Genomic DNA, 15,881 nt, shown 5'->3' with positions numbered 1-15,881 from the left:
AACTTTGACAAAAGCTGACGAATAGTTACGGTGTCTTATAATACGTTCATACCGTATAGATCATCAATCGTGGTCTTCGCGAGTCTCCAAAGTGACGCGAATTCATATGGGGCTTCATCCTTGTTGCAGCTTGTAAAGAAACATACGGAGCAAGCACAATCGTTCGGGAACTCATCGTGTATACGTCTGATGATCCCAGATCGAACAAGACTCCCCTCCAAGACCAAGGTGTTGGAATCTGAGCACACCTCAACCAAGTCTGTCATACAACGTTTCCGCGCAATTGACATGCATCCACACTACCACCATTATCCCTGAAAGTCTTCCGAGTACTATGCAGGATTGACCAGTCAGCACTACTACACAGTTCGACATTCACTCTTTGCTCATGAATGCAAGTGTGGAGGCAGCCAGCCCAGCCTTGCATTGGTGGCATTCTGAACACTCAGGTACGTTTTCTTACCCTCGAGTGATCTGTACAGATGCCTCACGACGCTGACAAGTTCCCGAAAATTTCACCGCTCCCTGCCTCATGTCTTACCCAAAAGCGAAGCCTGTATTCCTATTGGAACGGGAAACAGTGTTACCTGCCGCTGCAAATAGAATGCCCGGCATCTGACTTTCCTTGGTCAGCATCCTGGCCTACCTCACGTGGGCAGCGAGTTCGCTGACATCGAGGCCTTAAGGAGAGGTGCCATATGGATTGTCAAGATAACGAGAATTTGATGTTCTGAATCCCGCATGCCTATTATTTGAGTGGGAAAGAACATATGTTCACGCCATCAACGTTTGACAATTGTGTTGCTTAGAGTGCACAGCATAGACCACATCGTATATGTGGTCAACGCATTCCTGGCTTAAAAGAGTTATAAAAAGGACTAACATTATATCTCTATGAAGGAGGCTCAAGTTGACTCCAACTATAGGCTAACATTTACTGTTACGTCATAATTCCATGGCACGATAATCAAATCTGTTAAAACATACAATCGGACTCTTACAGAGGGTAATCGATCTCTACACAATGTCTCACTTGGCCACCACCATCGACGGTCCGTTGCCGTTCACATGTCTTGACAGAGACACCACCTTTTGAAGAAAGTGCCCAATTGGCTCAGACATGATCAATTGGCCCTGATTAGGAATCGTGTCTCAGGCACATGTCTCCTCTAAATTTTGCCAAAGTCCGCAATGAAGCCATTATTGGCATGGTAGTGTGTACACATTCTGTCGGAATAACAAATGCTGTAGGTTTATTCTTGGCAGACACCCTAGTTTACGGTTGAAACTGAGGAGTGCCAGAGTCAGACGTCCCCTATGCAGAGCCAAAAAGGAGTCATGGTTAAACAGGCACCAGAAACCACCCAGGCTAGAGCATCATCGCATGCAGGACAAGAAAAAGGAAATCAGTGACTGGCTAAGGAAGGTCCAGTTAGACGCCCAAACAATACAAACAGTCCGGGGCAGAAGGGAGATGACGAGCGAGCACGGACGAAGGCCACAACCTTCCATCTATGTCACTTTGTCAATAATGCTCACTCCTCGTCTGCCTAAACTGCTTCGCTGCTATACGATACCAAAAGATTGCGCTTCTGCGCAGAGTCTGGGGGTTAGAGTGCTATGATCAGATCGTGAAAATCAGTCTCTACTCAACACACAATTACCAGACAGATCACACATGTCCAATACGGCCCTGACGGCTTACTATCATCGTCATGGAGGGTTGAATGACCTCACAGTCATGTCGCACAGCGATTCAAGAACTTCAGCCTCGCCCGAGAACCTATAGAACAACCCTGTCGTCTGCGGGGAATGGGTCAGTCCCATGCTCATCCGGCGACCGCACCCAATAATCGGAGCCCGGAGAGGGGCGCCACTGCATGCCCCACGGGCTGCGCCTCCCGCCGTGGCTTGCCCCCCGTTGTTCGTCCCGGAGTCGCCGGCGGAGAAAGCTTGACTTACAACATACTGTTCGGCCATATCATGACAACTTCTAATCCTCATCTGTTCTATTGCAGCGACTACTTAACGCCCAAAAGGTCATACCTGTCACAATAAGACGCAAGGCATTTTGATGACCCACCCTTGTGCGTTTTGTTCTTTTTAGGGACACTCATATTGACCTCAGTCTGCCTTGGACTCATGAACCCAACTAATACCATACAGTCACACATGCAGTCGTTTGAGCATACTGTGACAGATGTCAGACTGTACTCTCGGCCGGACCCGTTTCTAATATTAAGATGAGCACAGTTCCCGTCGTTGATTTGCCAATCATTTTCACATTCACCCCTTTAACTTGTTCATCTGGCGGCGCGGCTGTTTGCCGATGCGTTTACATCCTCAACCCTACTCGTATTTGCCTTCCAGCGAAAAATGTTGCTGCTTACAGTTAGCACAAGGTCGTTACATGGACCCCCCTGGCACAACATTGCCGCCATGCCTCGCGCCTCTTCTTTTGATCTTGACGCAGCCGCGATCCTATTCGTGATCCTAGGCGTGGCCCGTGATCTGTCCGACATCATAAGGCGTAAGGCTGATCTGCAACCGCGGCGACGTTTCTCGAAATTGTCCCATCCTTCGAGCTTCTGGACTTCAGCTGTTAGACGATCAAGTAAGCATCTGACGTCGTACATGTTAGCGGCTCTTGCACAAGCACCAATAATTGCCATCATGGAAGGGAGGCCTCAGTCAACAATCAAGAGTCAACAATGAGCCTAGTCTCGAATGTTCCATTATGTGTAAAGTTATCTGGATGCCTGGAAGGCTCATTGGTGTTAGCCATACTCTGTCTGGGTGACTGGCCCCTTCTTGCGAGCCCCCTTAATTTCTATACTCTCCGATTCGGTAAGGACAACGACACTTATTGAGTTGCGTTGAAACAGTCGTCAAATCTCGTGATATACCCCCTTCCCAAAACAGTTGCCGCCCAATTCCAAGCTAAGTTGACTCAGTAATCGCTTTCTCACCGTATCACGAATTTGCCTCCCGCAGATCCATTTCAAAGGGACCGGAAAGCGGACGTTTTGATCATGGTGTATGCGCGGTAACAGGTTTTGAAATGAATCATCGAGATGAATCATCGTGCCACAAATCCTTCTTCCCTCTTCTGCATCCTTCATGCCTTCGCCTACCCTCGTATAATCTATGCAGTTTTGTTTGTAAGGCGAAGACCAAAGTCATAGTGTCCCTGGCAACGCCGTAGCGTAGTGTATCGGTTACCCAAAGATGCACAAAGGTCAAAACAAAATGTTTAACGCAACCTGAACTCCAATCATGATGAAAAGGCTTCCTCCAAATAAATACTATGTTCGTCGACTCATTGCGGCCGTTGCACCCGCAGCGGCCAGGTCCTGCTTCGCGCTCACACTCCTACCAGCAGCTCGAGGCAAGCCACTTGCTCCTTGTGCAAGTCCAGTCGTACCAGCGCTCGTTCGTTTAGTTGGCATGGAGCTGATGGGTCCCGTGGTCCCGGAAGTCTTTCGCACACCGCCAGAGACTAGTTTGTGAGGGCTGGCTCCAGTTCGCAGGGAAGTTGGGGGTTTGACGCCAGCACCTGGAGGTTCTGGTAGAGGTCGTGGCGTCGAGATTGTGTTATGTCGCTTCATGGGTGATGATTCGCGGGTTGGCGGCATACGAGGGACGGGCATCTTACGCCCAGTAATGAACTCGTGCCGAATCGCATCCTCAGGTTTCATGCGTCGTTCGGGGTCCCAACGCAAGCACCTATGCAGAAAGTCTATGAATACCTCGTCGTCGCATTTGAGCACCTGGCCTAAAGTTTTGGAAGAAGGGCGACGTCTGCGGCCTTTGGAGGATACTGTAAGACGGGGTTTGCCCATCGAATCAAAGAAAAGTTTCTTTCGGGTGCTCTTTTCAATCAAGTGCTTCTCAGGAGGCCCAAAGACCTCCATGATACAGGCGAGTTGCTCTTGTTCGTTTTCTCCCGGGAAAATAGGGACTCCAGTATATAGTTCTGCCAGGATACAGCCAACGCTCCACATGTCAATCGGCATACCATATGTCATGCCAAGGATGACCTCTGGCGATCGGTAGAAACGAGACTGAATGTAAGTATACACCTTCTCGTTTTCAAAACAGCTGGAACCAAAGTCAATGACTTTGATTTCCGCATGAAGGGGATGCCGCAAGAGAATATTTTCGGGTTTGAGATCGCAATGAATGACTTTGTGCTGCTTGAGCAGGTTGAGTGAGCTGAGAATCTGCTTGGTAAAGCGCCGAATGATCTTGATAGAGAAACCTCTGAAAGCATGGGCTTTGATGAGCTCGTAGAGGTTCATGTCAAGTAATTCTGTAGATATGCAGAGATGACTACGGAAATAGAAACTTTGTGTAAAGTTGACCATGCTGTGCCTATTCTTTGGATCCTGTGTCAAGTTAGCATGGATATTGAAGGGCGACCAGTGATTCCGGCTTACCCATTCACGAAGCTTTTGTAAGATATTGACCTCCACAAGAGCTTGTTGATGGAATCTTTTCTTGTTCCTAATGATCTTGATAGCTACCAGACCGCCAGTCTTATGATCAATGCATCGAACGACTTGTCCAAAGCTTCCCTTTCCGAGAACATCGATGATCTCATATCGATATGCAAGATGGTCTCCAGGCACAATGGTGTAATCACCACGCTCGTCGTCATATCCAAAGTTGGGTGCGTCAGACTGGAGATCACCGACAACCTTGTGGGCGTTCTGTGTCCCACAGAAATACACGTCGGTGTAGTCCACAATTTCGCCTCTCTCATAAATATTGAGCATGGCAATGCGAATAGCTTCGTGAGCGCCAACTCGTTCTTTGGGAGTAGCTCGCTTTCTGAGCGCGTCCAGGGTTCTGGCAGCAACATCCGTCTCCTTGCGTCTAGAACCCAACTTGGCCATCTCCTCTTCTGCAGCCATATCATCCTTGTCGAGGTCTGCAGAGTATGAGTCAGGGCCCTTCGACATGCCAGAAGAATTCCTGGGGCGAAGAATCTTCTGCATGACTGAAGTATTTCGACCAACAGGCATTGTTGAAGGGTCTGGCACTGTTTTTTTCGCTGTCCAAGATTCGCTTTTTGTCTTGTCGTGGGAGATGAACCCATTGAGGCTTCCGCCAGAGCTCTTTCGCCTCCGCGACTCAAGATATCCGCCAGGAGGTTGCTTCACAGTCGGGGAAGGACTGGCTTGCTTTAGGGTTGACAGGTTGTTTAAAGTGGAGGAGATGGGGATCCTGGGAGGAGGCATAGGTTCCTCTGGCTGCTTCGCGCTGGCTTTCTCAACCACATCTGTAGGGGCAGTAATATTGCTCTTAGAGTTCCCACGTTTCCAAGAAAGACTGAGTTTTCGTCGAATAGAGCTCATGGAAGAGGGTGTTTGTGGTTCATCCGGCGAATGTTCCGGTTGAGGAGACTTGGCGGTTGGTTCTGCCTCTTTAGGCGCGCGAGGACCCGCAGGCTTCTGATGAACTTGATCTTGGAACATGTTTTCATCTAAAGTCATGAAGTCGGCTCCCGTCTTAGACCTTTTCAAGAAACCATGGTCTGCGCCCCCTTTGGGTAAAGAGGATGACAAAAAAGGTGACATGCTTTGCTTGTGATCAAGTTCCTTGAAACCTAATGACGACTCAGTTGAACTAGCATCAGGGGGCGTGGGCGTGAGATGGGTGTGATGAGCTGAACTGCTACTCCTAAGAGATGGAAGCTCAGGAGTATCGCCATGACGACTTTTGGCAAAAAATGAGCTTTTAGAAGCTGTCATGGGGGTTGTGGGTGTCTTTGGCAATTGCCGAGCTGGCGGTGGAGTTTCATGCCTATCTACGCTGCTGTGGTCTTGCAACGCTGCAATCTTGTTTGCAGTTGGGGTGCTCAAAGGTCCTAGGTTGATTGGTGGCAGTCTTAGAGGTTGCAGGTGTCGCTTATTTGGAGGAGTGGCCTTGCTATCAGGCTCAGCCGCCACACTCGGCACATAGCTCTTTCGAGCGCTAGGCTTTCTCTGAAGTTTCGTAGGCTCAGGAAAGACAGGCATAGAAATGACTCCGGTAGAGTTTGAGTTCATGCCCATGGCGTCCATGTTGCTAAGCGCAGTCTTTTTCTTCTCCATAAAATAAGTATCTGCGGGCGAGTCTTTCGGCGACTCATAGGCTTTCGGTATAGCAGGGACAGGCGGAACATATTCGTCATCATCAGCTGGAATAGGGTTGTGGACTGTCGTATGTTTCGGTGCAGGCAAGCGCGACGTGGATGAAGACCCAGATATACGGTGTAACGACCCAGTTGATGTTCTGGCCGAGTTCAGGCTGAAGCCCGAGTTAACGGATAGATTCGAGTTGAAGGATTTACGGTGGAGGTCTGGCGTAGTTCTGGAGGATGACGGGGTACCAGAAGTTCGCCTTGGAATCATGGATGGCGATTTCGATTCAGCTCTCTCAGGCTGGTTGTTCATCGACACTGGTGGTGGAGGCGGAGGGGTGGAAACCTGACCAAGACTCAATGACTGTGGCATTGTTGAGAGTCGCTTCATCCTCCTCGTATCAGTGGGACTAATTGTCCTCGCGCCGAGGCCAGTCGCATGTGATGAATGGTGGGCGCCGGGCATCATCGAAACTCTCTTGTTGGCGGAGGACGGTGTGCTCAAACGGCCTCCGACCCGAGGTGATCGTGGGGCCAGGGTTGAGTGTCGGTTCTGCTCCGGGGTGAGGGTGTTACCAAGACCAAGATTGGATTGATTGGGTCGTGGTGGCGGTTGTACTGATTTGGATTTCGCGGCCCTTGAGTTGGGAAAATTTCTTGTATTATCGAGCCATGATGCATTGCCGTCCATAGAAGCTCTTGTCGAGCCGGCAGGCGTCCCTTCAGAGAAGAGACTGGGGCGCCGTTTCTGGGGAGGTCGAGCTCCGTAGTCCCCATCGCCAACAATTCCTGGGCCGATCGATTTTCGAGGAGGTTTTGGCACGACGGTATTGGACACAGGCGGGTATTGACTTTGTCGACGAGAGCGCGCAGTGCCTGGACCGTGGATATGATCAGTTGGGCCAGATGCACCGGAGGCATTGGCAGGCGGCCTGTTAGGATTACTAGGTCGGCGCAGTAGCGAGCCTGATCGAGCGGGCCGAGTGTTGGTTTGGACAGCAGTTCGAGTGGCAGCGCCATTCGAGGACGGGGCTACTTGAGATCCAGAAGACATACTGGCGTTATCTACCCCGTGTGTGTCGAGAATGCCCCCTTCGCCGTTGGGGGAGGGGAATTGGGTCAGTTTGAAGTCTGTTGAAGCGGATTCGATGCTACTCTGTAGATCGTCGAAGCTGACAGAGGGCAGGAAATCGAAAGAGACAGTCGAATCATTTAATTGACCTGAATCTCCATCACGACTAAAAGAGAAAATGGAATGATTATTGGAAGGAGTTGCGCTGAGCATTGGATCGTCGGAGGCAAAGCCAGGGTTCGTCGAGGGGATATGTGGTCGAGGCTGAGCGTTGGCGGTTTTGCCCCTGTCACAAAGGGATCAAGGTCAGCTTGGCCATGTGCAGAAATGCAGTGTGATAAAAGACTTGGTTATGACGATGACAGCGGTGTGCCAGAACACGCATTGACCAATATGTCAAACGAACGAAACAAACAGAAAAATGTCAGATGGAAAAGGCTCACAATCGCGTTGGAGAAAAGTTGGCTGGTCGAGGCCCAGCAGGTGCCTTGTGGTCGCGGCTCATGGGGTCCAAGGTCGAGGGGCGTGGCTGGCAATGCGACGACGAAGGTGGATTTCACGGGGTCGGGTCGCTGGCACAGACTCAGTCCGGTCAGGGAGCTGAGCGCATTCGAACGGCTACCTCATTCCGGAACCGATAAGAGTATTGAAGTGCAGGAGAGCAGACAGAGTCAAAGTTAAAGTCAGTGAGCGGTTGGCGACAGGCGAAAGGAGCCCGGAGTGATTGATTGCGGTGGGCACTCCGAGAAAGGGATGGTACAATAAGATGCGAGATGGAGTAGAATAAAAAGATGGAGTCGTCAAGTTGGTTAGGTAAGGTTGTGTTTTTTTCCCTCTGGACGGGGTGGCCTTTCCTTAGGTTCATGGAACACTGCTATAGGCGACCACAAACAGTTCCGGAAGGAGGCATGGGGAATACTTGCGAGCTAAGGGGCATCACACTGTCTAGCGTGTGAAGAAAAGCACCTGAGAGGTTGGTATGGTGGAAGGGGCCTTGTGAAAGAACATCATGGTTGATAATGAACAGTGAACAGCGGATCTCGACACGGTAGAGGGCAATTTGATTGGCTACTAGAGCTTTGAAATTGGTCCCTGGATTAGGTGCCAGAGGTGGAGATCCCATACCAGTTGTCAAGATGCCTTTTACCGCCATTTAAGTTGATGGAAGGTACCTGTACCTTGGACCTTTTCTGCCCGCATCAGATGTATCTTCCCCAGCAGGTAATCTCAAATGCGGTACCTCAATAACGTCCCCTTACTTTATTAGCCTCCCCTGAACTCAACGATGCAGATATTTGAGGAACGTCAATCATCCGTTATAGAAAGATGAGACATTCTCTGAACAACAATTGAATGCCAATCCAATTCCGGGCTAAGACTCTTACGCTCCTAGATGCACTTGTCACGTTTTATCGTCATCTCATTCCAAGCTACCTACCTGCCTGTACCTATACTGCTACCCGGCTCTGCCAGCTGGTCTCTATAGCACAACCACCCAATAATGAGCGGCGATGGTGGTGGTTTTAGGTAGAAGATTTGCATGGTCAGTGGAGAAGACAGCGGTATCGCGAACGAATGCTACCAGCCATACCATCCACGCATAGTGCCGAGTCGCGTGAACCGGTTGACGCATCAACGGGCACTGGCGCAATGCGCTACCCAGGTCGACATCCAGTGTTTGTATTGGGCCGTAATCGGATGTTGACATTGGAGTTATCTATGCGAGTATGCTGAGGTAAAGATAGCTAGGGTTCACGAAACGACAGGTTACCCGATTCGATACTACGACATTGACAAGTGCTCCGCTGTTTCGTAACCAGGCTGTTCGCAACCAGACACAGGTCTCGAGTCAAGGGTGTCGGACTGTCCTCTTGACGGGAGACGGGATGGCTAATGGATAGATGTCTTGTTCAAGCCTTCCGCTCAGACCATGAACATCGGGTGAATACAAGGATTGAGTCGTGTCTCAGATTTTCAAGGACCCATCAATTGGCCCCAGCAGGAGCTTTCTCGGGCATCTTCAACCGGTAGGGCCAGACGGATGCATCTTTATTATTTACCAAGCATTTTGCCGGACCAATAAGCCTGACCTGTTAAGGCTGTTGTCGGTTGGTACCTTATGCATTGTTGTCCTGCCAAGCATCAAGGGTCTGATGGTCCTGCATCTTGAGTCGTGTTTATTGTTTTTCGCCGTCTATGCGGTGGATGATAGTTGGCAGCTCACAGCTGCACGCAGCATCTGATTAACGCATAGCCAATCTGGCATCTGGCATATGAGTTGTCGTTGTCATGGGCAATTGTCTCTGTTTGAAGTGAATTAAGCCCATGCATGGTTATGAGATGTCACTTGATATCATCAACTACATATCAGACACCGACGAGCCGGGACATTCAGTGTGGATGACACAATCAAACTGTCGGGCAGGAATTCACGTTTTAAAGGCTGTCGCTGGAATGGATTGCTGAATACCTCCACAGCTGTAGCAATAGTACCGAAATGACGAGGGTCATGCTTTCTTCATTCGATGTTCAGTGAATGTGGGGTAAGTCAGGCTCTATGAACATGGATATGGCTGTGGGCATCCATATAAATTAGAATAAGATATATTATGAGCCATGTCTCAGGACTTATTAACTCTCTCATGTGAGCGCTTCCAGGCTTTTATTGGGATCAATGTCAAGTCTTCTAAACTGTAACAAATAAGGCAATCTATCTGCATCTAATTTCTGTACTTCAGAGAACATTACACGGTCTGAAGGCGCTACGGCCCGCTTGACACTAATGTAAACTCTAGCTGATAGCAGAATCATGGAGGGTATCTAGCAAATGATTTCCCACTCACCACGAACATCATTTACTGCTGAATCGAGGCTAGCTTCTCTCCTCCGTTATTATTAGAAGCCTTTGTCACGGGGCCAGTCTAGGTTAGGTAAGTTAGTATGGAAGTTAGTTACCACAAGATGCTCACCAGCCGTCGGGCCTAGGTGATGTCACCAGTGTCACATGCTCACCCGCGATCGTGCCGTGACACCTCCACGCGGGTATATTGAATCCCCAGTTTCTTTTGAAATCTCCACCATCCGACGTCGCACTATGTCTTGAAACATCTCTCCTCATGGACGACTTCACTGCAGAGATGTTCGCTTCTGGGCGCAACCTTGACTCCCCCGAGAGCTCAAGCCAGCGGCCCAACAATGACCATAACGATAACGATGACAAGCAGCCCGAACCGAAGGCTGAATCAAGCTCTCAGAAAACGGGCCTACGTGGAGGGTTTGCTGCTATTCGCCAGAAAGCTAGCTTGCAGGACCGATTGGTAGAAAAGTATATTGAGCTTCCTGAGCCGCTGTAATGCCCAGCTTTACTGACTGGTGCCACGGTAGACTTCTTCAGCAAGTTATACCCACGGATAGCGATGACCAAACCGACGTTCACTTCGCCGGTGATGAACAGACAGCTACTCGTACCGAGAGGCCGAACTTCAATATCACTACTATGTCCTACAATTTCCGGCGTTTCAATGCTCGAATAGGCGTCGTCTTTAAGTTCCAGGCTCGTGTCGAACGTATTCTATCCTGGAAGCGCGCATCGCATACTCTGTCACTCCTCGCCGTCTATAGCTTTGTCTGCCTGGATCCCTATCTCCTGTTCGTGCTGCCTATTGCCATCCTTCTTTTTGGTGTCTTCATCCCCGCGTTCCTGGCACGGCATCCAGCACCGCCCAAGGGAACCTTGTCGAGTGAACAGAATGTTGGATATTCTCCCCAGGGACCACCTTTGGCACCTGCGGCGACAGTGAAACCCGTCAAGGAACTCAGCAAGGACTTCTTTCGGAATATGCGCGACCTACAAAACTGCATGGATGACTTTAGTCGGGGACATGACGAGGTCGTCGCCCTACTTGTACCCGTGACGAATTTTAGTGATGAGGCTCTCAGTTCTGCTCTATTTTTATTTCTTGCGGCCGCAGGCATCTTTATGACCATTGCGGCCCAACTCCTACCCTGGCGCTTCATATTCCTTCTCGGCGGTTGGGTTATCGTAGGCATGGGTCATCCGCATGTCGCCCGCCTCATCGCTGCCGCTCATCGAGAGCGTCTACAACCACAAGAGGCCAAAGCTCGGTCATGGTTAGACAACTGGATAAGCTCAGACGTTATCCTCGACTCCAGTCCTGAAACGCGAGAAGTGGAAATCTTCGAGCTACAGCGCAAAACCTCTGGTGGTGGCGAATGGGAGCCTTGGCTTTTCAGTCCTTCACCCTACGATCCTTTGTCACAGCCTCGAATCGCAGGTGAACGACCACGTGGCACACGCTTCTTTGAGGATGTTATGCCACCCGAAGCGTGGGAATGGAGCGAGAAGAAATGGGCTCTAGACCTTTGGAGTCGTGAATGGGTAGAGGAACGTATTATTACAGGCGTTGAAGTTGAGACGGAAGGCGAGCGTTGGGTTTATGATATATGGGATGAGCGAGATGGGCGTACGGGTGTTGTGGACGTTCCTATCAACGAGAAAGGGAAACAGAAGGCAACACCGAAGCCAAGCTGGGAGGAGAATGAAGATGGTAGTGGCCGGAGAGGAGACTGGAGACGGCGACGATGGGTCAGATTGGTGAAGCGTAAGGCGGCTCCAGCGCAGCCAAATTGATCTGATACGTCTCTGCAATATTGTGCTCTTGCTCTGGTTCTTCATATTATGCAAGGCGTTGGTCGTGGGCATGAGATAATCTACACAATTGTGGCCCAATATGGGCATTTTGGCATAAGAATCAACATGACATTCGGAAATTACATTATTGAGTTTTGCTCATTCAATTGGACAGTATGGGCTACCGAAAAGTGAATACCAAAAATCCAATCCTCACGCTGAAATCACGCTTTCAGAGTCCAAGTGGTATCACGCTGAACAGGCTTCTCCTATGCTCACAAAATTGGAGGTCGTCATATGTCTCTGATTCCTGCCAGAACATTCTATATACGCTTCGCTCATAACACGTCAAATCCGTGAATCGTAACGAGATAAAAGAAATAAACCGGAACGTTGTATGGTTATCATTGAATGGCCATCTTATCCAGAATCTTCTGGATGCCCTTCGTGCTGCCACGCCCTTGATCGAGCTCCTCAGCCATCTTGCGAGCCCGCTCGATGAGGACGGTGAGAACTTTGCGGGTATACTCGAAGCTACCTGTGGACTCCATATAGGCAACAGCGTACCGCTTGACCTGGGTGTCCGAGGTCTTCTGCTTGAGGATGTTGATAAGCTGGAGATTTGTAGGGTTGGAGCGAATGCTGTGGATGACAGGGAACGAGAACTTGCCCTCAGTCAAATCCTCGCACATTCCCTTGTTATGGCTGTACTCCTTCGAGGACAAGTTCATGTAGTCGTCTCGAATCTGGAAGATGAGACCAATCAGGTTGACGAGGGGGACGCAGTCCGTAGGACTAGGGCCGTTGGCTTCCGCCGCCATAAGCTTGATACCGAGACGGAACAGGCCGCCTGTCTTGTTACCGACCATTTCGAGGTAGTCCTCTTCCGTAGGACAAGTAAGAGTGTCACGCCAAAAGAGGTCCATCCCCTGGCCTCGGTGGAGATTCACAAGCTCATCGGAAAAGATAGTGATTAGCTCTGGGTTGTTGAGCTTGTGCAGCTCTTGCAGGGCGACAAAGTATATGTAGTTTGCCGAGTTGATGGTTTGAGCGACACCAAAGATGTTGTGCGCGACAGGGAAGCCACGGCGCAGCTCCGAGGAATCCTGTACATCGTCGATGAGGAGCGAAGACTCGTGAAGCATGCCAACGACTCGGGTGATGACTTCGAGGCTCGGCGTGGGTACGTCGAGCCAGGCGTTGAAGGCACCAATTAGCTGGGCGCGGAAGTCCTTGCCAGGATGGCTAATGACATAGTCGTAAGGTCCGCGGACGACATTTTCCTTCTCCTCCGTCCAAGAGCGCTTAGCCGTGAACTCGAGATCCTCGTGGGCGTAGCGCTCGGGATCTGGAGGCGGGTTGGGAGCTTGCATAACGCCGTAACCAGCGTTTGACATCTGTGCCTTTGAAGAGAGCTGCTTCTGGCTCAACCAGTCACCTTCTGGAACAGGGCGCAGAACAGGTTTTGTAGGTGTCGCGTTGAGAGAGGTTGGGACGCCGGTGCTCGAAGTGCGAGGTGGAATTGCGTTGGGAGACATAAGTGGGTTGGAAATACCAGACATCTTCTCCATTACCTTTGGCGAGAGCGACAGCATGTGTAAGGCCGACGGGGGCAATGCCTCAGGGTTGAGAGAGAGGATGGGGTCGGCCGTGGGGATCATGCGTGTTAAGTTTTTGGGGTAGAGCATGCGATTCGTCTAGGGGGAAAGAGAAGAGGAGGAGGGGGAGGGGTCTTTTTTGACGGATAATCGATGACGCTGTTGAAGATATTTGGAGATGCTAACTGTAGAAAGAGAGGCAGAAATCAATATGGGATAGGAGCGAAATAATAAACAAATGCCGTATATGTGGTGTTTGACCGTGTCTTGTCTCGTGGCGTACTGATAGCGAATGGTATTGTCGGGATGCTCGGGTGAATCTATAAGTGGTCGACGTCATTGAATATCCAGACGATACATGTCTAAGCCTGCCTGATGCGACGATAGAAGGGTCATAGAGTTGACACTGAGCCTGTGCGCATGCTTGCAATGTGGATAATCTGCTCAATCCAATTGCACATGCGCTGAATAGCAGGAGCCTAAAAGCGAATCCTGCAGGCTGCAGCTATCCAGTTTGAGATAGGACTTCAAGAAGGACGAAGCTGCCCAGAGCTTCCTCTGTCTTGTGATAGAGTGAGGGGTGATGGTGAGGGTGAGGGTGAGGGTGAGGGTGAGGGTGAGGGTGTGGGTGTGGGTGTGGGTTAGGTACGTGTTCGTCCTACGAAGGACACCACCACTTTGCACCTTGGCGCAGCACGAACTACAGGTACCCTTCACAGCATGTCAAGCACTAACTGACACGGCCGTGCCTCTTTTAGGGGTTCTCATCACAAGCTAATGCAGAATGAATGGGACGGGAGCTCTGAGACGGGAACGCAGCTTTGCTTTCCTCTTCTTTGTTGTTGAGAGGGGCCCTGCGACAGGAAAATGGGCCTTTGCCAGGGGGAGACGAATGAACAAGATCAACGTGGGATTGTGAATCTGATTGCGGGGAAGAACCAATTGACAACCAAAAGCAGCCAAGCCAGGTCATTCAGTTCTAATACTTAGCTGCAGTTGATAGTCATGTTGACGTGGGTGTAATTATTCATACCTTTGATGTTTTGGTTATCGAGTTGTTCAAAGATGTTGCTGAGAGACGGATAAATATCTATCTGCAAGTGTGTCAATCAGGTTATAAGTGATAGTTATGTCGACTTATATTCAGTCAAAGGCATGCCCTATGTTATGATGACGATGAAGCAGCGAAAAGCGAGCACAGGACTGAGTGAAGGAGCTCATAAGATACTTACATTAGTGGTAATGAAAAACACTTTAGTAGGTAGTCGTAATATACAGCAAACAGTAGCGTAATGAGACAGCAAATGAAACAAAGGCAGAAACATTCTTTGATGCACCAGCTCTCCCTTTATCTATCTTCAACCCCAACTCACAATCATTAAAGAGTTTGATCCGTTGGGACAGAAAACACACCACCTCAGCCCATTGTAAGATCAGGGCTTGCGAAGCCCATGCTCAGCTCGCTGAGGAGCAAGGCGAAGACGAACACGTTGAGTCCATCCATCCCTGGTTTCACTTTGTCACGGACCACGTCTGCACCGTGAGATCTCGCCAGATAACTCTAGATTTCACATGCAAATCAAAGGTGCACCGACGAGCTGATCAATGGGGTCAGATCATGTTGCTTGAGAACCCCTGCTGTCTAAATCTGGACCGTGGAGCTCTTGATGCACCTACCCTAGACCACCATTTCCATGCGTAAGTTGGACAAGTTGGACCATATTAATGCTTGGGGTATTGTATGCTTTTAGTCTATGTAGATATCTCTCTGAATATTTATTTCATTGATATATCTGCCCGAGGCTCCGAATTTTTCGGCAAGGTCGGAAACTGTTATACTTGTCCTCAACTCCAATGCGGATCGTGAGATTGTTAACACACCAGTCATTTCATGGTTACAAGGCCTTCATTAATATTTGAATGCGTTGTACTCCGTAGTGTCTTAATAATTATGAGAACTACCAAGAGTCCCCGAAGGCAACTGGCAACGTTAATAGAATTACAACATCACCTCATAACATGTCCAGTCATTTCACCACACAAAGCCTCAATGCCTAACGTTGCTCACGGTGATAACTCCGTCCACAATCGGCCGAAACATTTGTCATACGGCAATGGGGATCCGAAAACGCGAGGGCCGAGCCATCCTCTCGACTAGTTCTCAATGTTAGACGAGGATTAATTGCCGTTGTTCAGGTCAACCAACCTATGGTGTAATAAGATCTCTCAAGGTATGACGACAGTGGTGGAGCGAAAGTGGTGATGCGGCATGAAGATCAGAGAACGGACTTAGACCTGATTTCTAATTTATTTCCGAGACTTGAGAATCGACCCTAGAAGCAGAACAGTGTCATTGACTTCAAGAGAATTCACTAGTCGATATCAGATATGACATACGCAGTGCGTTGGATATAAATATAACTCTTTGCTCTC

At 49.6% G+C, this 15,881-nt stretch overlaps 4 protein-coding genes across 4 annotated transcripts; 2 read left to right on the top strand and 2 right to left on the bottom strand.

Moving 5' to 3' along the window:
* The first annotated feature begins 2,601 nt into the window (after window positions 1-2,601).
* On the top strand, window positions 2,602-3,255 carry BKA55DRAFT_326150 (uncharacterized protein). Its single transcript, XM_046185698.1, has 2 exons — window positions 2,602-2,847; window positions 2,955-3,255. Exons 1-2 carry the CDS (start codon window positions 2,712-2,714, stop codon window positions 3,203-3,205), a joined length of 387 nt encoding a protein of 128 aa, XP_046051258.1. The 5' UTR covers window positions 2,602-2,711; the 3' UTR covers window positions 3,206-3,255.
* A 50-nt stretch (window positions 3,256-3,305) lies between these two features.
* On the bottom strand, window positions 3,306-7,704 carry BKA55DRAFT_688697 (uncharacterized protein; the record flags this gene model as incomplete). Its single annotated transcript, XM_046199254.1, has 3 exons — window positions 3,306-4,388; window positions 4,440-7,485; window positions 7,643-7,704. The coding sequence occupies 3 exons, from the start codon at window positions 7,702-7,704 to the stop codon at window positions 3,306-3,308; spliced, it is 4,191 nt and encodes a 1,396-aa protein (XP_046051257.1).
* Window positions 7,705-10,039: 2,335 nt separating this feature from the next.
* Window positions 10,040-12,003, top strand: BKA55DRAFT_564765 (integral peroxisomal membrane peroxin-domain-containing protein). Its single transcript, XM_046192509.1, has 3 exons — window positions 10,040-10,129; window positions 10,185-10,524; window positions 10,584-12,003. Exons 2-3 carry the CDS (start codon window positions 10,316-10,318, stop codon window positions 11,848-11,850), a joined length of 1,476 nt encoding a protein of 491 aa, XP_046051256.1. The 5' UTR covers window positions 10,040-10,129; window positions 10,185-10,315; the 3' UTR covers window positions 11,851-12,003.
* Window positions 12,004-12,254: 251 nt separating this feature from the next.
* On the bottom strand, window positions 12,255-13,511 carry BKA55DRAFT_508582 (geranylgeranyl pyrophosphate synthetase; the record flags this gene model as incomplete). The annotated part of the gene is made up of 1 exon (XM_046187449.1): window positions 12,255-13,511. The coding sequence occupies one exon, from the start codon at window positions 13,509-13,511 to the stop codon at window positions 12,255-12,257; it is 1,257 nt and encodes a 418-aa protein (XP_046051255.1).
* Between the last annotated feature and the right edge of the window lie 2,370 nt (window positions 13,512-15,881).

The sequence above is a fragment of the Fusarium redolens genome, assembly GCF_020744475.1.
Source record: "Fusarium redolens strain MPI-CAGE-AT-0023 chromosome Unknown BKA55scaffold_6, whole genome shotgun sequence".
Lineage (NCBI taxonomy): Eukaryota > Fungi > Ascomycota > Sordariomycetes > Hypocreales > Nectriaceae > Fusarium > Fusarium redolens.
This window is presented reverse-complemented; position numbering and strand designations above follow the sequence as displayed.